Below are 24,563 nucleotides of genomic sequence, written 5' to 3'. Positions count from 1 at the left end.
TTTATTTATTTATTTATTTAGCTGCGTGGGATCTACACTGTGGTGCACAGGCTTCTCTGTAGTTGTGGCGCGCGGGCTCTAGTGTGTGTGGGCTCTGTAGTTTGCAGCACACGGGCTCAGTAGTTGCGGCGCACAGGCTTAGTTGACCCGCGGCCTGTGGAACCTTCGCTCCCCGACCAGGGATTGAACCCGCATCCCCTGCATTGGAAGGTGGATTCTTAACCACTGGACCACCAGGGAAGTCCCAGAGCAGCACCGTTTTAGATAGGGTGGTTTGGATGGGCTCTCTGAGACCTGACTGAAGTGAGAGCACAGCTGCGTGGACATCTAGGCTGAGGAAGCAGTGAGTGCAAAGACCCTCAGGCTGGAGCATGCTTGGAATACTGAAGAAAAGTGAGAAGAGCAGCATGGCTGGAGCATAGGGAAGGGTGGTCCAAAGATGGGCAGCCAGTGGCCAGATTGCACAGGGCCTTTATAGGTTGTGATTAAGCCTTGGCTTCCATTCTTCACGTGTTGGGAAGCTGTGAAAAGGTTTCATGCAGGGCAATGGCGTAGCTGGCCTTCTCTTCTAACAGAATAGGTGTGCATAGGGTAGCCTCATGGGGCAGGAGTGGAAGCAACAGGAGCGGTAGTGAGAGAGATGGTACGTTGGACCAGGCTGTTAACAGTGGATGAGGGGAGACATGGTAAGATTGTGGATATATTTTTAAATGTATCACCAATAGTGTTTGCTGATGGATTAGAGGCGGATTGTGAGAGAATAAGATGAACCAAGGATAACTTTAGAGTCTTTGGCTTGAGCAACTGGGTGAGTGGTGGCGCCATTTACTGAGACGGCAAAGACTGCAGGAGAAGCAAGTTTGTGGGAAGAAAATCAAGAATTCAGCTTTGGATGCGAGATGCCTATTAGATATCTAGGTGGAAATGTCAAGTAAACACTTGGTATATGAATCTCCCAAATTATATGGTATAATCATATGGTATAATCTCATCTGGCCATGTGACTAGATGGTATCTTGTGGAGGAATGAGTCAGTTGAGAAGAGGTGGGAGGGCTGAGCACCTGGTGCCCTGAATCACCCCAGCAGGGAAAGGTTGGAAAGAGACTGTTCAAGTCAGCAAAGAGGACTTAGAGGGAGGGACCAGTGAGGTGGGGGAAATAGGACAGGTGATGTCATGAAAGTCAAGTGAAAGAAATGTTTCAAGGAGGAAGAAGTGGTCAGCTGTGTTAAACTCAGCTGAAATGTGTAGTTAGATGAGTTATGAGAATTATCCACTGGAGTTGGAAAAGTATGGGTTGTTGGTGACCTCGATGAAAGCAGTTTCCTTGGAGTACTGAAGTTAAAAGGCTGATTGGAGTGGGTTCAGAGAGAATTGGAGATGGGGAAGTAGACATAGTAACTACAGATCACGCCCTGGAGCAGTTTTATAGCAATCCTCCCAACAACCCTGTAAGTTCATACTGTTATCTCGGTTTTTATTTGAGGAAATTGAGTAACTTGTCTAGGGTCACCCAGAGGTGGAACCCTGGTGGAAACCAGACTGTCTAATTCCAGAGGTAGTCGCCTATACTCTATACTGCTACAAAATTAAAATTCTGCTGTGTGCTTTTGAACTCTAGTTTCTACCTATAACAGTGACAGTAAGATTCACAGTAAACATCTAAGATGTAAGTTAGAAAAATAAGTTAAATGTACTTGTCACTGAAGAGTATTTAACATAAGGAGGCTCTGGGACTAATTCTTGTGCCCTGGCTAAACTGTGTCTAGAAGCTATTTTAAACTATTTATCAGACAGTACGTGTTAATTGCCTCCTCAACAGACTCCTTTTAACAGCTAAATACTCCCTGATCAGCTTCATTATATTAATTTCTGACTCTCCTTGGCCTCTTCCCAGCCTGGCATGTTCCCTCCATCATGGCTGTTCTGAGAGCCTTCCTTAAAGAGGAGACATGTCATGTATAGCTGATTCACTTTGTTATACAGCAGAAACGAACACACCATTATAAAGCAATTATACTCCAATAAAGATGTTAAAAAAAAAAAAAAAGGGGGAGACATGTCACATTTTGACTTCCCTCATGATTTCCCAAGCCTGCGTTTCATCTCCGTTTTCTAGACCCTTAATTATCTAATTCTTTGGATTATGCCAGGACTGTCTCAAAGGGACCAAACTTCTATGCAGCAGTCATCATTTTAAGAATTATCTGAGGGCTTCCCTGGTGGTGCAGTGGTTAAGAATCCGCCTGCCAATGCAGGGGACACGGGTTCGAGCCCTGGTCCAGGAAGATCCCACATGCCGCAGAGCAACTAAGCCCGTGCGCCACAACTACTGAGCCTGCGCTCTAGAGCCTGCGAGCCACAACTACTGAGCCTGCATGCCACAACTACTGAAGTCCACGCGCCTAGAGCCCGTACTCCACAACAAGAGAAGCCACTGCAATGAGAAGCCTGCGCACCACAACGAAGAGTAGCCCCCGCTCGCTGCAACTAAAGAAAGCCCGCGCGCAGTGACGAGGACCCAATGCAGCCAAAAATAAATAAATTAATTAATTAATCAATTAAAAAATAAAAAGAATTATCTGAGCAAGCACATGCGAATGGCTATAGAGCCAAACTAATGATGGTCCCGACAAACCCTAATCTCTATTGAAGGAAATTGGCATGTCAGAAGTTGGGAGGTTTAATATCTTAGGGGGCCACACAGAATGGAAGAAGCCAAAGAGGAAACCAGGATACCTTACTTACAATAGGATGGATTGTTCCAGTGCCTGGATCTTTGCAAGAGGTTAGAAATAGCTTTGGTAATTGATACTAGGACCTTCATTTTTAACAGTTGTACCCAGTGAGGAAATGGATAATGATACATATAATTATTATAATAATGTACCTATTCGTGTCACTGCACATGGCATCTTGGTAGAAATTTAAAAGATAAACTATCTGGCATTTGTTCCAGGATACAACAAGAAGGATTCATGTGTCAACAGATCGAGGGGACACATGGAGTATGGCCCAGCTCCCCTCTGTGGGGCAGGAACAATTCTATTCTATCTAGCAGCTAATGATGACATGGTGTTCATGCATGTAGACGAACCTGGAGGTAAGAGCTGTGCAGCGGCTCACCCTTGAAGCACAGAGATTTAAGCTCCAAACCCTACTTTAGTAGCTTTCCTTCTTACGTGTCAATTTTTCCTTTTACCCCTAGGAATTTATTAGTGGCCTACTGAATACTCTGTCTTAGAGATGATATGTAGCCTCTCTGTTAAAAAGGCCACGTGCTTTGACCCTCTAAGGCGGGTTTGTATAGTATGTCCAGGTGTTCTAGAGCAGTGCTGCTCAAAGAATGGTCGGAGGACTGGTAGCTGATTTGCAATGCTTATTACCAAATGTGTACGGAAAGCAAGAGCGAGCATTTAGAAACTCTTACATGCCCTTTGACAAAGAATTTTGTATCTGTTAACTCGAATAAGAAAAAAAATTTTGATGATTATATTTTTTCTTTCTTTGTATTTCATTTTCTAGTGATAAATTTTTGTTATATTTACAAAAGCATCAGTTTGTGACATAATTGAAATTTTAAAATTGATCCTTCACCATAGTTTGAGAAGCATTATTTTAGAGTGTAAATGATTTAAAGATGTGTAAGATACGAAGCTAAATACAGTGCCTCTGCCACCGAGTATAACTGAGAGAGCTTTTCTGTAACATCTGATTAATTTATTCAACAAATTCAGCATCTGCTATATTTCAGGCACTAAACTGGGTACTAGAATTAAAGATGGCCACGAAGATCTTGACTATCAAACCTTGATTGACTCTCAGGTCTGCGTGTACATCATGAAGAGAGACAGTTGGCTGATGTGTGCAGTCAGTCAGTCATGTGTCATGTGTATGACTAGACTATTGTTTTCTCTCTGTTCCCTCCCAAGACTTAGTGTTTTTGTTTGTTTGCCTGTTCCAGATACCGGATTTGGCACTATATTTACCTCGGATGATCGAGGCATTGTCTATTCCAAGTCCTTGGACCGACATCTCTACACAACCACAGGTGGCGAGACAGACTTTACCAACGTGACCTCCCTCCGTGGGGTCTACATGACAAGTGTGCTCTCAGAAGGTGGGTCTCAGCACAGCTCTCCTTCAGCTGAACATGTTGGGAGTGGAGGCTTTTGGGGAAACTGACGATCCTATCCTCCCCAGTAATGTTGCTTGCCTAGTCAACAAGGCTATCCATGTAAATTCTGGCTCTCTATTTTAAATAAGTTATGGTAAATAGAACTAAGAAAGAACAAAACAGCAGCAGGCAGAAAGAAAGATTTGGGGGGGTGGTTCTACGTTGTTTAGTTTATAAAATAAGTCTTCTGTGTTGGGAGGTTCAGGCCTACAGGAAGGAGTTTAGACCACTTACTGCTTTTCGCCTTGTGGAGGGCGGAGTGATAGCCAGCCGAGATTCCTCTTGCGTTCTCTTCAGTGGTTCTCAGACCTTACCTTTACTGTGGCCCAGTTGTACAAGTAAACACATTACTCTAAAGTACAAAGATTTGTTTAGGTTTTGTTTATTTATGTATTCACTTTTTGAAAGGAGGTGGGGGATGTTTGTTTTCACTTTGTAAAGACCTTGCAAAGTCCAAGTGATGTTGACACCCTAGTTCCTCCCTGACCTCACTTCCAGCTCCTCTCTGCTTTGCTCACTCTCCTGTAGTCACTCCAGCCCTCTGCCAGTCCTTAAACACACCAGAATCGCACACTCATGGCTGAGAGATTTGCACTGACTGTTCTCTCTCTTTCCTCACATATCTGTAAGGCTGACGCTTTCCTCCTCCCAGCCTTTGGTTGTGTTACTTTCTGACGAGACCTGCCCTGACTATCCTATTTTAAATGTCAGTCTGCCTGCCCCTACACACGCACACTCTGAGTCCCCCTCTAGCTGTGCAAGTCTTTTCCATAGCACTTATTTTCTAACATACTAACTAATTTACCTGTGTACAATGTCTAGTGTTTGTCTGCCTCACCTTACTAGAATATATATTTCACAAAGTTTTTTTTCCTGATTTGTTCACTGATATATTCCCAAAGCCTTACAGCAATTTTCACATAGTGGACAGGCAATAAAACATCTATTGAATAAATGAAATTTACCTTATTTACTTATTTTTTGATTTTCCTTGAGAAACTCAAAGCATAATATCTTTGAATTTAAACCTGCAACAATTTATATCATTAAGAATAGAGAATGGGGAAGACACATGAAGAAAAAAAAGGAAGAGGTAAAAGAGGGATAGGATATGGAGGGGCAGAGAGACAAAAATTAGGAATTATTAACTGAGACTTATGCAGATACATTCAAATCTTGAGATTCACTAAAACAAGCCCCGTATCATGGCCTTGTCTGAGTCATGATTAGAATGCCTTCCCACTGTAGATTTTACTTCCAAGGCAAGCAAACAAGGAAGAAGAATAGACGTCAGCCTGTTAGTGCTGGTAAGGAGATAAAGGTGTCTTTTTACAAGAGTATCAGTGTAGATGATTTCTGGAATCAGTTGGATCCTGTTCAGTGGGAAGCCTCCTTCAAATATCCTACTCACCAGCACTGAGCCATTTCACTGGATGTAACAAGCTTGTGGGACTCCAGGGTTCTAACGGTGTTATATAGTCTCTGTTAGGAGAGAGTTATGCAATGATAAACTGAATTTAATAGGGTGCTTCCAGTGTATCAGGCTTAATATCATCCTTTTCCTATTCAGATAATTCTATCCAGACGATGATCACTTTTGACCAAGGAGGAAGGTGGAAGCACCTGAGGAAGCCTGAGAACAGTGAATGCGATGCTACTGCAAAAAATAAGAATGAGGTTTGTTTTACTCCAACTGTCATGTGTATTTGGAGCAAAGCAGCCATTCTGTTCTGCTCTTATTAGTGCCAGGCTTTTGAATAATGAAGTTTTGTACTTGATGAGGGTCTACAGATAAAGGTGGAAAATTTGGAAATGAGGGGTTGAAATTAACTAGGATGTAGGAAATAGGAACGGCGAAGAAAGACCAAAATATTATGGCTTATTTGTGTTTAAAGAAAAACAAAATTGAAGACTAACAATTTGTGTTGTACTAAACTGCTGAATGAAAACAGAGTGGACAGATGGGCCGGTGATTAGTTAGGAGTCATGATGGCAGCTATGAAACTTCAGGAATTCTACAGAAAGCCATAGACTAGCCATTCGTGAGCAGTGCAAAGCCGTACTGGCCAGAAGCAAATGAAAGAGAACTTGGCCTCTCTTCCCCTCTGCCAAGGCTCCACGTGGCCGGTGGGTATGGGTGGTGACCCGGTGTGGCACGTGGAAGCAGGAGATGAGCCCTCTGAGGAGAGACCAAGAACTAGAAATACAAACGCATCGCTCCAGGAGATCCCAGGTTTCATGACTGACAGGTCTTGACAGCCAAGAAAAAACAAACAAACAAAAAAAAACAAGCTTTATGTCTGACTTTTACAGAATTTGAGAGGAGCTTAGTGGAACCCTGGGAGTTTTCTTCAAAAGTGACAGTGTTGGTAATTCCAAGCTCTCCTCAGAGTACCTGTGGCTGATATGCACTCTGCTGTCCCGGCTGGGCTTTCTGTTTTGTTTTAAGAGCCTCAGACAGTGTGAGATAAATGTACCTACACCACCCCCATCACACCCTCTCTCTTCTCTGTATTCATGAGTGCTGTGGAGTGTCTCTCCCCCTCCTGCTCCCCTTTTTCCATCCCTCCATGCTGGCCTTGCCCTGCACCTGCCCTTCTCACCTTAAGCCTGGGCAGATAAAGTGGCCTCTTTACTTACCTTGACACCCTCACGCTGCTGTGTCTCTCCCTCCCCAACATTCTTTGTGGTTCCCCTTTGCCTGTGATCTGGCGAATGAAGGTCCCCTCCTTCCCTGTCAGGCTATCTTCTGCCTTTTCATTGTCATTTTATCACTGGCACACCCCTTGTAACTTCCGCTGCTCCCGGAACACCCTGCATGTAGCTGCCTCCTGCCCACATTATTCCTGGGGAAGTTGTACCTGTCTCCCCTACCCCCGGTTCATTAGAGTTAGTAGAAATCCTAGCCATCCTTAGTGCCCATCTTCAGTTAGAGCTACTCATTGCTGTTCGTTTCATTAGCAGTTTGCTTGAAGCTTTTTTTTATTGCAGTAAAATATACATGGCATAATATTAACATTTTAACCAATTTGAACCTCTTGTAAAGCACTAATTTTCATCCTGCTTTATACCTCAACTAGTTTCTGAGAAATATTTCTTAAAGACAGGACTGGGTCTTATTCAAATCACCGCCACATCTTGTACAGCATCTGAAGTATGTCAGGCGTTCATCAAGTTTATTTGTGTGGAATCATACTTTAAATATTGATCAGAGGCTTTGGTGTAGTGCAGGAATAAAGTAAACTAAGACAGATACACATGCGAAAATAATTGCATAGTTTTTTCCCAAATATACTAATGCATTTCAGAATCAAGAATATCCCACTGAGCCTATAACTCAATAACAAAAAAACGAATAACCCACATTAAAAATGGGCAAAGGACGTGAATAAACATTTCTCTAAAGAAAATATACAAATGGCCAGTAAGCACATGAAAAGATGCTCAATATCACCAATTATTAGGGAAATGCAAATCAAAATTTTTGATTTGCGAGAGATCACCTCAGATCCATTAGGATGGCTACTATCCAAAAAATAAAAAATAACAAGTGTTGACATGGATGTGGAGAAATTGGAACCCTGTGCACTGCTGGTGGGAATGAAAATTGTGTAGCTGCTATGGAAAACAATATGAGGGTTCCTCAAAAAGTTAAATGTAGAACTACCATATGATCCAGCAACTCCACTTCTGGGTATATATCCCAAAGAATTGAAAGCAGTGTCTCAAGAGATATTTGAACATGCATGTTTATAAGCAGCATTATTCACAATAGCTGAAAGATGGAAGCAATCTAAGTGTCCATTGACAGATGAATGAATAAGCAAAATGTGGTGTATAAATACAATGGAATAATATTCAGTCTTATAAAGGCAGGGTATTCTGGCACATGCTGCAACATGGCTGGACTGTAAGGACATTATGCCAAGTGAATTAAGCCAGTCACAGAAGGACAAATACCGTATGGTTTCACTTATATGAAATACCTAGACTAGTCACATTTATAGAGACAGAAAGTAGAATAGTAGTTGCCAGCGTCGGGGGAAGGGGGAATGGGGAGTTACTGTTTAACAGGCACAGAGTTTCAGTTTTGCAGGACACAGAAGTTCCAGAGATGGATGGTGGTGATGGCTGCACAACAGTGTGAATGTACTTAACACTACTGAACTGCACACTTAAAAATGGTTAAGATGATAAATTTTATGGTATGTGATTTTTACCACAATTTTTTAAGAAGAGTATCCCACGGAAGTCTGGGTTAATACATTCAAAGCCTTATTAGAAGACTCTGTGAGATGAGTAAAAAAATTGCACCTTTGGTTTTAATCTAAGCTTTGCTTTCTTTCCACAGTGCAGCCTTCATATTCACGCTTCCTACAGCATCTCCCAGAAACTAAACGTTCCAATGGCCCCTCTCTCAGAGCCTAATGCTGTTGGCATAGTCATCGCCCACGGTAAGCAGCCCACCCTCACTTCCGCAGGAAGAAGTGGTTGAGCACACTGAAACTCAGTCACAGTGTCGAACCCTGTGAGAAAACCACCATACGTGGCTTTTACCATCCTTTGCAGAATTTCTTGCAAGATAATGATACTGTGGGTTTTTCATAGACTCTCATCAGAGAGCAACATGACTTCTCCCTTTACCAAATTATCAGTGGCCTTTTTTTCAATTACAAGAGGCATGATGGGAAATAATCAGAATAAACTCATTCAGAATTATTCTCTTGACAGTAAATCCTCTCTGTTTCGTTGCCGATGTATGCTGATGAGATGGTGGATTGTGTTGTAGGTAGCGTGGGGGATGCCATCTCAGTGATGATCCCAGATGTGTACATCTCAGATGATGGGGGTTACTCCTGGCTGAAGATGCTGGAAGGACCTCACTATTACACCATCCTGGATTCCGGAGGCATCATTGTAGCCATCGAGCACAGCAGCCGTCCTATCAATGTGATTAAGTATGCATGAGCTCAGCTCCACCCACACTATCTGCATAGAGAGCAACTGTGGGATGTTTGTCAGTTTGTTGGGGGGAAGTTACAGTCCCTGATTCAGATTTGTGCATTCTACGGAGCTGTAGGGAAGGTGCTTGAAAGGATTGCATTTGGAGCAACTCAAATTAAATGGCTTTGTTTTTTCCTCTGACTCCCTCTAGCTAACACTTTTCGTCACTTTTAAAAAATACTCTTCTCCCTCCCAACAAGAATATTATGGGAGCATTTAAGCACTCTGGAGGGGAAATGACTCCTTAAGTACAAGTTCTTATTATATAATTTCTGTTTGTTGACTTAGAAGCCCACTCTTACGTGGGTCACTATCCTTTCTTTCCTTTGGAAGAATTTTTATAAAGGCATTTTCTTCCATAATATTTGAGTGAATCCCTTTTCCCCGTTAACTATAGGCATTAAAAATTAATATAATGGGCTTCCCTGGTGGCGCAGTGGTTGAGAATCTGCCTGCCAATGCAGGGGACACGGGTTCGAGCCCTGGTCTGGGAAGATCCCACATGCCGCGGAGCAACTGGGCCCGTGCGCCACAACTGCTGAGCCTGCGCGTCTGGAGCCTGTGCTCTGCAACAAGAGAGGCCGCGGTGGTGGGAGGCCCGTGCACCGCGATGAAGAGTGGCCCCCGCTTGCCGCAACTAGAGGAAGCCCTCGCACAGAAATGAAGACACAACACAGCCTAAATAAATAAATAAATAATTAAAGGTGCTAATAAAAAAAAAAAAAATGGCTGGATGAGCATTCTTTAAAAAAAAAAAAAAAAAAAAAATTAATATAACAGTCAGTAAGCCATCACCTAAATATGAGAGTTTTTCTCTGATTTGGGATGAAACAGCCGGTGGTTTCCTGATATTCCCATAAATGTTGGTCCTCTCTCATGATCTTTCTCTAATTGTGGTTTCAGGTTCTCCACAGACGAGGGTCAGTGCTGGCAAACCTACATGTTTACCAGGGAGCCTATCTACTTTACTGGCCTGGCTTCAGAACCCGGAGCTAAGTCCATGAACATCAGCATCTGGGGTTTCACAGAATCTTTCCTGGCTCGCCAGTGGGTCTCCTACACCATCGATTTTAAAGATATCCTTGAAAGGAACTGTGAGTGTCTCCTTTGAACTTTTCTACCAGAAACTTTTAAGCCCATTTTCCTAAATAACCGATTCAGTTTAATTTCTTCTAGCTGGAATAAGAAAATCATGTGTGTGAAAGAGGACTGAAGGATGTTCCATGTGGGTTAGCAGGCAAAGGGATGGTACCAGAAAAGCACTTCCCTCTTTGGATTAGCACTGTCCAAGAGAAATAAAATGAGAGCCACATATATAATTTAAATTATTCTATCAGCTAGCTACATTATAAAAGTAAAAGAGGCAAAATTTATTTTAATAATATAGTTATTTCAGTATGTCCAAAATATTATCATTTTAACGTGTAAGCAATGTTTTTAAATTATTAATGAAATATTTTACATTCTTTAAGGTATTTTAAAATTTTTATTGGAGTATAGTTGATTTACAATGTTGTGTTAGTTTCTGCTGTACAGCAAAGTGAATCAGTTATACATATACATATGTCCACTCTTCTTTAGATTCTTTTCCCATATAGGTCAATACAGAGTATTGAGAAGAGTTCCCTGTGCTATACAGTAGGTCCTTATTAGTTATCTATTGTATATATAGTAGTGTGTATATGTCAATCCCAATCTCCCAGTTTATCCCTCTCCCCCCTTTCTGCCCTGGTAACCATAAGTTTGTTTTCTACATCTGTGACTCTATTTCTGTTTTGTAAATAAGTTCATTTGTACCTTTTTTTTAGATTCCACATATAAGCAATATCATATGGTGTTTGTTTTTCTCTGTCTGGCTTACTTCACTTAGTACGATAATCTCTAGGTCCATCCATGTTGCTGCAAATGGCATTATTTCATTCTTTTTATGGCTGAGTAATATTCCATTGTATATATGTACCACATCTTCTTTATCCATTCCTCTGTCGATGGACATTTAGGTTGCTTCCATGTCTTGGCTATTGTAAACAGTGCTGCAATGAACATTGGGGTGCATGTATCCGTTTGGGTTATGGTTTTCTCTGGATATATGCCCAGGAGTGGGATTGCTGGATCATATGGTAGTTCTATTTTTAGTTTTTTAAGGAACCTCCATACTGTTCTCCATAGTGGCTGTACCAATTTACATTCCCACCAACAGTGTAGGAGGGTTCCCTTTTCTCCACGCCCTCTCCAGCATTTATTATTTGTAGACTTTTTGGTGATGGCCAGTCTGACCGGTGTGAGGCGATACCTCATTGTAGTTTTGATTTGTATTTCTCTGATAATTTGTGATGTTGAGCATCTTTTCATGTGATTTTTGGCCATCTGTTACATTCTTTTTCTTCTAACTAGGGCCTCAAAATCCAGTGCATATTTTACACTCACCCTTATGGTGAATCTCAATTCAGACCAGCCGCATGTGGACATCTAGGAGAGTATAGTTTTGCACTTTAGATCTCTGTAGCATTTTCTGAGAGTTTTTTCTGCTTGTAAGGATAATGCATGTTTATGTTTGTCTAAAACTATTTCATAACACTTCAGGGTTTTTCACACTTGATTACAGCAAAACTGTAGAAGAAACTCTAGAGGAAAGTGTGTTACAAAGAGCATCTAACTGATTGTGTCACTTATCAAAATGTTGAAGTGAGGAAGTTTTCATGCAAGAGTTTGGCTTGACCATTTCGGAATGCTGTGACTTCAAACTGGAAGGCAGGCCCAGAAATGGCTTCAGAGAAGTTAAAAATATTCATTGCAGGGTGTTCCTAAGAATCACAAGCAATCCCAGGCCCCCAGTACCAAAGATGCTGACATTGTCCTGAAAACATGGAGGATAAAAGAAAAAACTGAGAAAAAAGTGACCACCCGTGACCCGTAGTTGCTTTCTGGCGTAATACGGTAGAAGACTTAAGTTTCGAGAAGCTCTGGTTAAATTTGGTCCTGACTGTTATTAGGCTGTGTTAGGGGCCCGTTTCCTCAGCATGTTAATTTAGTGAGTCCTGCAGGAAGCAGAAGCACTCAGTTTGGACCTTTCTTTTCTGCAAGATGTTTCAGTGATTTAAAATCGGAGAGTCATTATAATCTAAATTCACTAAATAGGCTGTAAAGAAGCTGGCTTATAAGTTTTCCCCTCAGCAGGCAGCTCTACAGTTATCCCTGAAGTTTAACATCATTAAAGATTTGTTAAGCCCCTGCTCTTTAACAGGCCCTGTGCTGGTCTTCACATCCCAAAAGATAAAAACCTAATCCACAGTCTTTAGGCCACAGCCTTTGAGTCATTTTTCCAGGAGTGGATGATATGACAAACTAAGCCAGGTTGACTGTCATAACAGTCTTCATTTGAAAGCCAGTCAACAAGAGTTAAAAGTCTAGAAAGTATGTTTCCCCTTCCGTTTGAAGCAAAACTAACCCATAGTGAAATTAAACCCATGCTTTTGGCTATTGGTGTCTTGTCCTAAAGGCAAGCATCTGGTTGCTTACCTCTGACAGCTCCTGCTGACAAGGGCACAGGTGTGCAAGACTTAAAGACAGCAGCTTCTCAGTCTGGAAGGAACCTTAGAGGTCTCCATCCAGCTCCCCACGTCAAAAATAAGGTTTTTCCTAGAACCCAAATGGGCCATGAGATGCAAAGGACTCCTCCCTAGCATGAAGAAAAGTCAGTTGCTGGTAGGCTCCCACTAATGTTAACTTTCATTTGCAATTCCAAAGTGAAGCAATAGGTTGAGTCAGACATCCCTACTTTTCTTCTCCTCGTTCTTCCTATTGCCTGGCAGCTGCCTCACATGGGTGGGTTCTGTCCCAGGCAGTTTCCTGAACAGCCTGTCTTTCTTTTAGGTGAAGAGAAGGACTATACCATATGGCTGGCTCACTCCACAGACCCTGGAGATTATGGAGATGGCTGCATTTTAGGCTATAAAGAACAGTACCTACGGCTACGCAAGTCGTCCGTCTGTCAGAATGGTCGGGACTATGTTGTGACCAAGCAGCCGTCCGTCTGTCCCTGCTCCCTGGAGGACTTCCTCTGGTATCAGCATCCCTCAGATCCCTATCAGCCATTTCCCGTGCTGGAGGAGGCAAAAGACAGTTCAAAAATATTTAAATCCTTTTCTTTCCCTTCTTCCTCAAGAGTGGAGAACTGTTGCTTCTTATTAAGGAAATTGAGGCACAGAGAAAGGGAACCAGAGTTGTTAATAATTGGACAGATAACATCGTATCAGTTACTTATTGGCCAGAACCAGCAACAACCCCTGGACATCCTGATTTGGCAGTGGTGGGAAGGAGAGAGGTACATAAGGAGGGTGAGAATTAAAAAGGAGAGAGAGAGAAGATGATAGGACAGAAAACACCAAGAAAGTGGTACAGGAGCTAAGAGGAAACTGGACTTTAGCAAGCAGCCTGACAGCCTGGGTGTAGCAGGTAGGGTACTAGGTTTGGGATCGTCTGCAGGACTGAAGGCGGAAAGAGTGTGGATCTGTCCTGAGAGAGGAGGTGACATCAGTATGTATGGTCTGTACGTCCCATCAAGGCTTAGAGGCCATCAAGGTGGACTCCCTAGAGTTCAGGACCGTCCAGGCTTAAGGATTAGTTACTTGGCTGGCACAGGGTTAGTTGATTATACAAGGGCGAGGGAGTCCCTAGGTAGCCTAAGCAAGGTAGCTTAGGGCAAATAAGGAACTGCTTCACATCACAGGTACTAATCTTATGGAACTTGTTACCTGCAAAAGATACTGACAGGAGGTAGAAGTGGATTTGGAAAAGAAAGCAGGCAGATAGCAGTCCTGTCCTCTCACAATGTATTCTCCTGAACTGCAGGTGACAAGAGAATACAGGACTGAGCAAACTGCAGTCTGACCCAGTGTGTTTCCTCCTGCGTGGCTCATATCTGTGGAATGGCCAGGGGTCCTCCTTTCTCTATTTCCGCAGGGGAAAATATCACTCAGACCACTTTGATGTTGTAATAGGGCTAGAGCTTATTGATACTGTCAAACTCTGAAGGGCTGTCTCCCATCCTTAACTGCACACAGGGTGGCTCTCGGTCACCTGAGCTTCTGCTATTTTCCAAACACATTGTGCTTCTTCAGAGCTCCATGCCATTGTGCATGCTGCTGCTTCTTCCTGGAAGTCTTTCCCTGCTTGACCCCCAAGCCTGGTGAATTCCTACTTGGCCTTTAATACTTAGCTCAGATACCGCCTTCTTAAAGCCTTCCCCAGCTTTTCCTCATCTAGGCTCCTAATACAGCACTTACCATATTTTAATTATTGTGTATAGATTTGCTTCCACCATTAAACTCCAGACTCTTTGAGCGCATATTGTATTTGATAATCACATAGTCATAATGATAGCAGCTGACGTTTTTTAGCAGTACCTCTGTTTACACTTCCCCTCAGCAGCCCCGTGAGAGAGGTACTCTGGTTATTTCCATTTCACAAAGGGAGAAATGAAGGTACAGAGAGGTTATGACTAATTTGCCATCATGTGGCAGAGCTGTGATGTGAACCTGGCCATTCAGCTCCAGAGCCTGCACACTGTTTCCCACGTGCTTGAGAAATGTGTGCTTTGTGAGTGGGAAGGGTATGGTCCCTGAAATTTTGAATTGAACACATAAAATTTTTGCCAGAAATTTCTCCTTGTTATTGGAGGCGTGGTGTCTTCTGTATCTTTTGTTCTCTCTACCCTCTCCCTTAAATATTTGTCAGAAAGCCTTGAAGTACAAGCAGCATCTATATATTACCAAACATTCATTGAATATTTTCTATGCACAGGGCAGTGCAAAGTGATAACAGGAAGTTTATTATAGACTCTCCTGGTAAGATGCACATAATTATGTTTGAAACAGAAGGTGGGATACTTGGGGATTTAGAAAAAGGAGAGACTATTCCATCCAGAGCTGAAAAGAGGTAGGTGGGTCAAAGAAGGCTTTGTAGAGGAGGTGGCATTTGGCCTGAGCCCTGACGAGCCGTAGGATTTGACCATGCACATCTGGGAAGAAGCAGGTCGTTAAAGCCCGTGGACTGATGTGGGCTTAGATGCCCCCCCCCCCCACAACAGCGTGATCAGGAAGGGTGTGCTGGAAGATGGGCCATGAGGGGAAGTCACAGTAGTCACGATAAAGAAGTGAGCGGGTCCAGATGGGGGTGCTCAGGCTGCTTCCAACTTAGATGGTGGGAAGGAAGGTAGTGTCCTGGACAAACGGAGGAAATGACCGGAGGGACTGGCACGAAGGAGGAAACGTGATGTATTTTGAATGTTTTGTTTATTTGAGGTTCTGTCAGCAGATTTAGGTGGCAGTGTCCAGCAGGTATTTGGAAATGCATAGGATTAGAGCTCAAGAGAGGTAAAACCTAGAAGTTTTAGTTGCAACAAATAGTTAAGCTCATGAAGGGGGAGCAAATACAGAGTAAGAGAATGAATTATAGGATCTTGGAAAACATCTGCACTTATGGGTTAGGAAGAGAGCAGAGCAAGCAGTGACCAAAGAAACAGATGAGTGCAGCTCTCAGGGCCTCAGTGGCTGGGGCACAGCAGTGTGGCAGGTGCCCCAGAATAGGTGGTCAGAGTGAACGAGACAGAGAGAGCCCCCTAGGTTGGATGACTGGTGAGCCCTGGAGGGCCACAGACATTCATTTTCAAGGTTGCAGAGGGGGGTCGAAGCCCAAATGCATAGAATAAAAAGTAAATGAGTAAAACAGAACAAGGAAAAAATATTTTTTAAGAAATCTGGCCAGTAACGGAGAGGATGGTGAAGGAAGAGGACAGGTTCAAGCTCAGGAGAAGCCTCCAGGTGAGTGGGACTAGCGGTCACTGCCACGCTGTCCATGAAGCGAGCCCCCGCCCAGGGGCGGTAGGAAGGCTGGGGCCGAGGCCGCTCATGTCACTTCTTTGGGGAAAGCAGAGAAAGGAGAGCAGATGGGTGGCGCTATGGAGAGATGGGATGGAATGGAGGGCAGGAACAGGCATTCACATTGGCGGCCAGGACCATCTAAAAAACTAAGAGGGACACGGAGTGGGGAAGGCAGGAAAGGTTTAACATACCCGCCATGGGTAGAACATGGGTAAACGAGTTATTTGGAGAGAAATAAAAGAGTTGCTAAGTGTCCCTGAGTTTAGATCTGCTGCTGATGTACTATTTCTCTGTGTCTTAGTCACGTGAGTCCCCACCCCCTGCAGGCTGCCCTCCTTCCCTTCCCGGAGCCTGAGCTGTCTGTGCGGGACTCCTAGCTACTGAGTCTGAAGTCCACCAGGCCCAATCCATAAGCTATTTTCCCTCAGTTCAGCCCTCCCCGTGTGCTTTTTTTTCCTAAACAGACCTCTTTATATGTCACAGGCTTCCTTAGCTTTTTTCTGGCAACCCAAGACTGGGACATTGACCATCCACTGCCCCACATAAAGCCTTCATTGCTAGTCGCTTCCTGTCTTTCAGCAACTTTGAAAGATACCTTATTTGCTGATTCTTACAGTGATTTTGGCTACTTCCGTCCAGAAAATGACTCCAAGTGTGTGGAACAGCCAGAACTGAAGGGCCACGACCTAGAGTTTTGTTTGTACGGGAGAGAAGAGCACCTGACGACAAATGGGTGAGATGGCTGCTTCTCCCGTATCGGGACTGGGTCTCCACTGCGCAGAGTGAAAGCTGCGTCTCTGCGCCGAGTTCTGAGCAGTGTTTGAGAGCGCTCTAGAAAAATACTGTCCGCTAAAACTTTCTGTGATGGGGGAAATGTTCTGCAATCCGCTGTGTCTGATGCGGTCGCCACTAGCCCTGTGTAGCTGTTGACACCAGTGTGAGTGAGGAACTGAAGTAATTTTAATTAAGTGTAAATAGCCACCACAGTAGAGAGCACTGCTCTAGAGGCGGCTCACTGCCTCCTTCCCTGATAAACACTCCCCTCCCCTGTGGTTTATGTACCGCGTGTTGACGTGCTTTCCCTGGTCACAGTTCTTTGACGCAGTCTCTTAAGGCAGAAGGTGGCATGTCCCTGCCAGCAAGGCAAGGGATGTGTGGTCTGTCCAAGGACTGAAACTACACAGAATATCCCCAAAGCATCCCTGCAGATCTCCCCCAAGGCCTGAAAGATGGTGTAATGACCAGAAGTTGTTCTGCAACTTTTAAAAATCTTGTTTTCAGGAGTAAGCAAGAATCCAGAAGTACATCTTGTATTCTGTTAACAAATTTTCTCTGCCTCTCAGGTACCGGAAAATTCCAGGAGACAGATGCCAGGGCGGAGTGAATCCTGTTCGAGAAGTGAAAGACTTGAAAAAGAAGTGCACAAGCAACTTTCTGAGTCCCGAAAAGCAGGTATGTTAAAGTAGATCTGGTTTAGATACAAGTGGGGTTTCAAGTTCTGCCAGGAATAGTCAAAGTTACAGTGTCAAGAACTCTATTACTGAGTACAAGTGGCCAGACTACTTCTGTCAGGTTTCCCTTCGTACAGGAAACTGTCAGGATGAGGGATGGTCACATAACCCAACGATAAGCTCATCTACTGAAAACGTTTTTGTTGGGGAAAAAAAAATGGTATTCAGGAAAGTTTTTCCAAGTCTTAGATGCATACGGTTGAGGAAATTTCTGAGGCTCAGAGTCATTTGGGAAAAAGACTCAAGAAGTTCGGCTGTAAAGGGCTGGAGTTTTACACATGTGGAAGGGAAGGGCACTGGACCATAGGTAGGGTGGATCTCTGTGCCGAGTCATGTCAAGTGTGTTCAGAATGAGAAACTGAACTATGGTAATAAGGGGCTGGTTTTGATTTAGAAGCAAGTTTTAGGGCTGATTACAGTTCTGTAGCACTGAACTATCTGGCTAGGATATGGGGACATGGTAAAGAGGAAGCCTCTTGATAAAGAAGCACTGGCCCAGCAGTGAGACTTGGGGCGGTAAACTGTGGGCCCCAGGTTCCTAATCTGGAAATTGAGAGGTGGACAATCTGCAGTTCCCTCCTATCTAACCTTCTAAGGGATGAGGGCCTGACAAGGGGTGGGATTAAGAAGGCAGTGGGAGAAAAATGTGTGGGTGTGTGTACTTGTTGGGGGCAAGTCCTCCTTCTCTGCATCCCACCCTGCACTCCTGGTGGCTGTCTCAGAGTGTTTGTGTGTGTGATTGCACAGGACTCCCGCCCACAGGGACACAACTTGTCCCAGAATCCAGCTCCGCCTCCTCTTGGATACATTGAAAACACACACTCCCTATCTCCCACCCAAAAGCAGGTAGGTCACACTCAAACAATGATACAGAAAGCTTATTTGTAAAAACATACACAACTTAAGTAAAAAATAATCTTGGTGTCATACGATGGCTTGCCTAACGTAACATTGGCACAGCTCCTTCCCAGGTGGTGGCCCTGTTTTAGACTCATTCAGCCCACTTATTATCATAGTCTCCCTTTCCTGCTTCACCCTTAAAAGCTCCAAGACTTATGAACAGTGGTAGTGGGGAACAGTCACAATTACCATTTGATCTAGGTAGTTGCTACGGCTTCCAGTGTAACTTTGACGTGGAAGCCACTGAGTTTGCACCATTCTGACAGCTTTAAGGCAGTTGAAGTTCTGGTTACCCTCTGCCAGCTGTGATATTCTCCTGGTAGCACTGAGATGGTTCATCTTGGGGGCGGGGGTTGGGGTTGGGAAAGTATCATCATTAGGTGCCTAGAGACTGCAGATCATTCAACAGAGAAATAGGGTAATGAGCAGCCTCTTTGAATTCAGTCCTAGAATATGCACACCCAAAATTGTTTGTGTTTGTGTTTTAATTTATCAAGAATTCCAAGTCAAATTCTGTTCCGATTATCCTGGCTACTGTGGGATTGATGCTGGTCACAGTCGTAGCAGGAGTGCTCATTGTGAAGAAATACGTCTGTGGGGGAAGGTAAGGAACGGAAATCAATCAAACCAGAAAGTCCTCCGAGGGCAGACGGTTGAGTCTGCCCCTGGCAAAAACTAACTAGTTGAAGTGATGTTCCTGAAACATCAGGCCCAAATCTTTCCTTACATTTTCCATATGCCAGCTACGGGCTGTGCTTCCTATATGTGTGACTCATTCTGCAAGTGTGTAAAACTTGGAAAATCCACCGTCCTATAGGAAATGCACCCCTCCTCACCATGTGAGGGTTGACGGTGGTTTCCACCCACAGGTTCCTGGTGCATCGATACTCTGTGCTCCAGCAACATGCGGAGGCCAATGGTGTGGATGGTGTGGATGCTTTGGACACAACCTCCCACACTCATAAAAGTGGTTATCATGATGACTCAGATGAGGTGAGACTATTTCTTCTTGAGGGGTGGTCCAGAAATTTTTTAAAAGGGTGATCTTTTCTTACTCATGATCAAGATAATGATTGAAGCAAAGGAGGGTATAAGCTAGAAGCAGCAATTTAATGACTGTAAGACTTGGCCAGCCCAGAAACTAGGTAATGGCTTTCAAAATAGGGATTTTTTTGGTCTGTAAATAATATGGCCTATGTGTTTCTTTTCAGGACCTCCTGGAATAGCTCCTCAAAGGAGCTGGGACTGAGCACAGATGATGGAACCGCAGTACCTCTTACACTCCCTGTGGCTCCGACTTGGGGAAATAAATTTCCCGTTGCGAGGGACCCAGCTCTGTTTCTGCTGCTTCCATCAAAGCCAAAAGGACCTACACTAAGAAATGGGGGGTGGGGACCCTAAACACTCTTACAATTGGCCCTGAGAAGAGAGGGAAAATTTTAATTCTTTAACTTTTCATTTCAAGTTCTGTCTTTTTGCAAGGTACGGGCCCTTTTCGGTTTTGTTTTTGTTTTTTAAGGGAAATGAAATGGAATTGAAGGGAACTTTTCACTAACCCCACTGTTGCATGTTTTGCATGGCGCCTGCCCCAGGGCACCTGCCAGCTTCAGCATCAACTCTCACAAAGCACTTGGTGCCGTCCCAGGCTGTGCTGGCAACACGAAGCAGCCGCAGAGATGAGCACAGAGGCTGCGATGACTGGCACAGCCTGGCAGCCTTCCTCCCATCTGGGGACAGCCCCGCTCCAAGAACATTGCGCACCAGCTCCTCACACAGATCCCTGCTTTCTGTTGTTGTTGTTTTTTCAGGGACCATAGGCCACAGTGATTTTTCTTTTCCCTGGTTTAATTAGGCAATACCCTCATTAATTGCCCTTTGGCAACTAACTTACATGTGCTTCCAAGACACTAAATCAGGAAAACTTAAAGGGCAATATTTTTAACTTGGGGCAGGAAAAAGGGAGCAGCAGAGAATTGACTAGACTTAGCACCTATTAAAGGAGAAACTCTTGCTTCTTCCGAGATCTTTCAAGCCATGCTTTGTGTGTGTGCCAGTGGACTTGCTTAGGGTCTGGGTTCAGGCTTGCCCGGGCTGTGTGCCCAGGCTGAGCGAGCTCTTCGCTGGAGTGGCTGGTGGCATGGGCCGTGCAGCCCCTGAGGATGGCACGTCACAGTCTTCTGCGTCCCCTCCTGCCTGCTGTGCTAGCTCCTTGGTGAATCATTAGAATGGCTGCTTATTTGCTTCCTCTTAGGTTGCTGCTCTGCATGGAGCCATGACTAGACATGTTTTCAGATTTAGGCTTTTTTAAAAAAATCAGAATTTTATTACCAGACCCTCCTCCTCTGCCCTTTTCCCCAGCTTTGCCAAGTAGTTTGTTGGCATGAAACTTTTGGCTGAACCAACTGAAAAACACACTTCTAGTGTAGATGATGTTTCGTGTGATACGTTAAGTTCGTATTTTAAATTTTAAAAAATTTTCCTTTTGACATTTTAAAAGATGAAATAAATTAGAAATGTAGCAAGATGGATTTTGGGGTGGCCATATAGTGATGGAAAGCTGCAATCGTTAGTTTTAATACAGCTTGACTATTTGCTGTACAGGAATATAGTAGTACGTTTTCAGTCTCAGCATACCTGCTGTGCCCGTCACAGTTTCTCCCGATAATTATGATGGGGACACTCTTTGCTAAACTGCCATTTTGCTGCTAGTTCACTTTATGGCTAGGAAGTCAGGAAAAAGTAAATGTGCCAAATTAACTTTTGTCAGAATGCATGAGCAGATGGCTGAGTTCTCGCCTCACCAGAATTCACAGCCGCAGGGAAAGTGGGGGAGGGAATGGATGGAGAATTCTAGAGACTTTGAAACTGCAGTAAACTTAAATGAGTCAGGGAGCTATAAAGGTAGGGCAGTTTTTGTAAAGAGAGTTAATACTTGTTAGAGCCAGAGAACACTAGTCTTTTAGGAAAAGCCCATTCCTTTTACAAGGTTTTTAAATTAAAAGTAATTCCAAAGATATACCAGCTCACAAATGATCAAGTATCGGCTTTTGTCCCGGTCGCCCTCACCTCCTGCCCAAAATGAATTTGATGTCCAGAAAAGACCTACTTACATCATACACGTCTTCTCCCCGCATATACCCCCTGGGGTAGGTGTGCCAATATATGGTAATTCTCTGATTAGTTTTAAGATGTAGGAAAGTTAATATTCTTCTCTAACCGTATAAGATTAGGGCTCTTTGCCTATAATGATATTTCTGTAGAACTTGGCAGTTTTCACAGCACTTTTTCTCTTGCATTATGTCATTTGAACCTTACAACATTCTCGTGAGATTTAAAAAAAAAAAAAAAAAGAAAGGCGGGGGTTGTAATCCCCATTAGAGATGGAGCTGAGGTACAAAAATGGAGCAAGTCGCCAGGGTCCCTGTGTGTTATGAGTAACGCCAGTGGTTGTCTTCAGATCTCGTATACATTTTGATGCACGCCAGTGCTGAACACCTGGAGCAGAGCTGCTTTCTTATAGATGACTTGCTATTCTTTAGGACGTGGATCAGTGACATTTCTTTCAGAGCAGTATTTAGCTCTTTTTTGCCACCTTAGTAAAGAGAAGAGTTTATTCTCCTGTTTTTCATGGCTGAAAACAAAAGTAATGGTAATTTTGAATATGTGTTTAGAAACCGCCCCTCACCTTGTTGAGGGTCACTGTTCAAGAGTGCAGGAATGGAATCTCAGTTGATGAGTCACCCTCTTCATTCTTCTTGTCCTCCCACCCCTGGCTGGCTAGCGAGCTCAGTTGGCTTGAGGACTGCTAACAAGCCTGGCTAGTTAGCCTTCTGTGTCAGCCGGCTCTCTCACAAGTGTATGCCCTCAGCCAGAGAGGAAAACGGCCTAAATCCGTGACAGCTTCTAAGAAAAGAAGATTTCCAATTTGTCCTATCGATGTTAGGAGAATTATCTTTGAAAGTGAAGTTGTGTAAAGTCTCAGGCTTGATAGCAAAAGAGTATTTCAGCAATAGAAGTTAGCACTGTAAGGTAGGTTGGACATATTAGACCGTCCAAAGTGATCTGAGCTCTAAAATCCAGGCAGAGAACTCATCATCCTTCGTGCTCTGTGGACAGGTGTCTTGGACGTAAGGGGGCTCTTGGTTTTTAGTGAAACCAGAGACCAGGGATGCATACACCCAGGCTGTTCATCGAATGGGAATGCGCCTTAGAAGAATGAAAGTGTTTGGAGGATTGTGGCAGTTCTAGGCTGGGCTCAAGAGATTCAACAGATTAGCTGTAACTAAAACTGAGAATTTGCCGTCTGCCTCTGAATAGGCTTTCCAGTGTGTGTCTCTCTAATTCTTAGGTTTGCCTCTGGGCCCCTACGTGCCCAAGCTGGCCTTTCATCCCTGACAGATAAGTAATGAGCTGGCCGCCGCTGGCTCTGTAAACCATTGCTGGTTCTCCCATGGCCTTCGTCACGGTACAAGGATAGAGAGAGGAGTGCAGAGCAGTTCGCATCCACCCCAGGTGGCAGGACTGGCCTGACTTGAGTCATTTCTTTCTTTTCTAGGCAAATGATTCAGGTAGAGAGATTCTCTCTTTCCTTTTCAGAGAGCTTTAAAGAGCCCCGCTCCTGTATGCAATGGCTTAGAGCTCACCCTGCTCATTTTTGGTACCGCCCTCTTGCCCCACATGAAGCCCAGATACTTGGAACTGCTAAAATAGGAAGAGATTCAGTTTTTCAGCTTTGCTACTACCTTCCCTCAAGCAGGAAGATTAACATGGACTTACATGTCCTTTGAACAAAAACCAAAGTTTAAGATTTGCCACATGATGGAGTGATAGGGAGGGCCAGACTTTCAGCACTGGCACTCAGCAGGTGCCAGACTTTGTTCCATCTGCCACTGATTTGCCCAGCTCAGGCAGCTCTAGGAGTGCCGTCCTGCCCTAGCAGAGCCCAGGCCTCACCCTCATGGAGGATGATTAAAATAGCAGGAACATGTTGATTTCTTGGCTACTTTGCATTATAACAAGAATCAGAACATTAATTAGAAATTGTCTTCAACAACTTAACTGTACGCATTTTTTCACACTGGTACATTTTTAAGCGTCCTTGTTTTTATGGGATAACTTAAACTAATCTGTACCTTTCTATATATATATGTGTGTGTGTGTACATATATACATGTATAAACTGTATAGTGTACATGTTAATGATTTATTGATATGTTCCAAGTCTTTAATGCAGTTCTCATCCTCCGCATGCCCTCAGTTTGTGGTCGGGTGACTTAAATGTTCCTGATGATTCTGCCCACCTCCTGTGTTTGGACGTCTAGAGAGGAGGGGTTTGATGGCACCCTCCTTATCCTCGTGCACAGAAATGCTCAGGGTCCCCATGTGCCTGTTGTCCAGCCCTGTCTTGTCTCTTGTTCCCTATCAGCATGTGGTCCTTCCTTGCTCTGTAACTTCTCTGCCTCCACCCCAAGCTGTCGGTACAAAAGTGTAAAGCAGTATTAAGATCGTTACTGCATGTATGCTAAAAACCCAAGTTTTCTGTTCCCTTGGGACAGAAAATTGCATGTGAGGTGGGATAATCAAGTTTCAATGACCAATGTCGGTTACACAAAAAAGCCAGACCCTAGAATAAAATTCCACAAAATGGAAATAAAACTCAAATTTCTTTAGCATTGTGTAAATAAATCTGGGTGTGTTTAACTTTGTACTGGTAATTTTCTGTATATTTGCAGTATTTGGGTTAGAAATAAAACAGACTGGACTTTGTTACCTGACCTACTAAAATGACTAAGCTACAGTTTGTTAATATGAAAGCTTTTCCAGTTTTCTAGCTTCAAAAATCAATCTCCAGCAACCAGAGAATAAGTCAGTTAAAGAGCCAGGACTATTCATTTATAGCATGTAAGGTATTAGATAATTTATGGGAAAAACTACTCACCTTTTTCTGCTTTATGCTCACAAAGATCTACCTCCCATGGGTGTTTGTAAAAGCAGCTTTCTTGTTCTTACTCCGGGAAAGTCTAGCTGAGCCACCCAGTACAGTTTCTCAGTTTCAACCGCTACACTCTTCCTTCTGCACACAGCAACATGT

General features: G+C 43.7%; 1 protein-coding gene across 1 annotated transcript in view; it reads left to right on the top strand.

Moving 5' to 3' along the window:
• Positions 1-24,246, top strand: part of SORT1 (sortilin 1) — a 75,847-nt gene extending 51,601 nt beyond the window's left edge. Inside the window, 13 exon segments of the mRNA XM_036853178.1 lie at positions 2,959-3,049; positions 3,052-3,102; positions 3,964-4,119; positions 5,747-5,853; positions 8,528-8,630; positions 8,966-9,134; positions 10,084-10,274; positions 13,054-13,243; positions 16,678-16,794; positions 17,405-17,513; positions 18,970-19,076; positions 19,342-19,465; positions 19,684-24,246. Of these exon segments, the coding sequence (XP_036709073.1) occupies positions 2,959-3,049; positions 3,052-3,102; positions 3,964-4,119; positions 5,747-5,853; positions 8,528-8,630; positions 8,966-9,134; positions 10,084-10,274; positions 13,054-13,243; positions 16,678-16,794; positions 17,405-17,513; positions 18,970-19,076; positions 19,342-19,465; positions 19,684-19,698 (1,530 nt within the window). The 3' untranslated portion in view covers positions 19,699-24,246.
• Positions 24,247-24,563: the final 317 nt, after the last annotated feature.

This window comes from Balaenoptera musculus, chromosome 1 (assembly GCF_009873245.2).
Source record: "Balaenoptera musculus isolate JJ_BM4_2016_0621 chromosome 1, mBalMus1.pri.v3, whole genome shotgun sequence".
Lineage (NCBI taxonomy): Eukaryota > Metazoa > Chordata > Mammalia > Artiodactyla > Balaenopteridae > Balaenoptera > Balaenoptera musculus.
The sequence above is the reverse complement of the archived record's forward strand: the minus strand, read 5'-3'. Positions and strand labels throughout refer to the sequence as shown.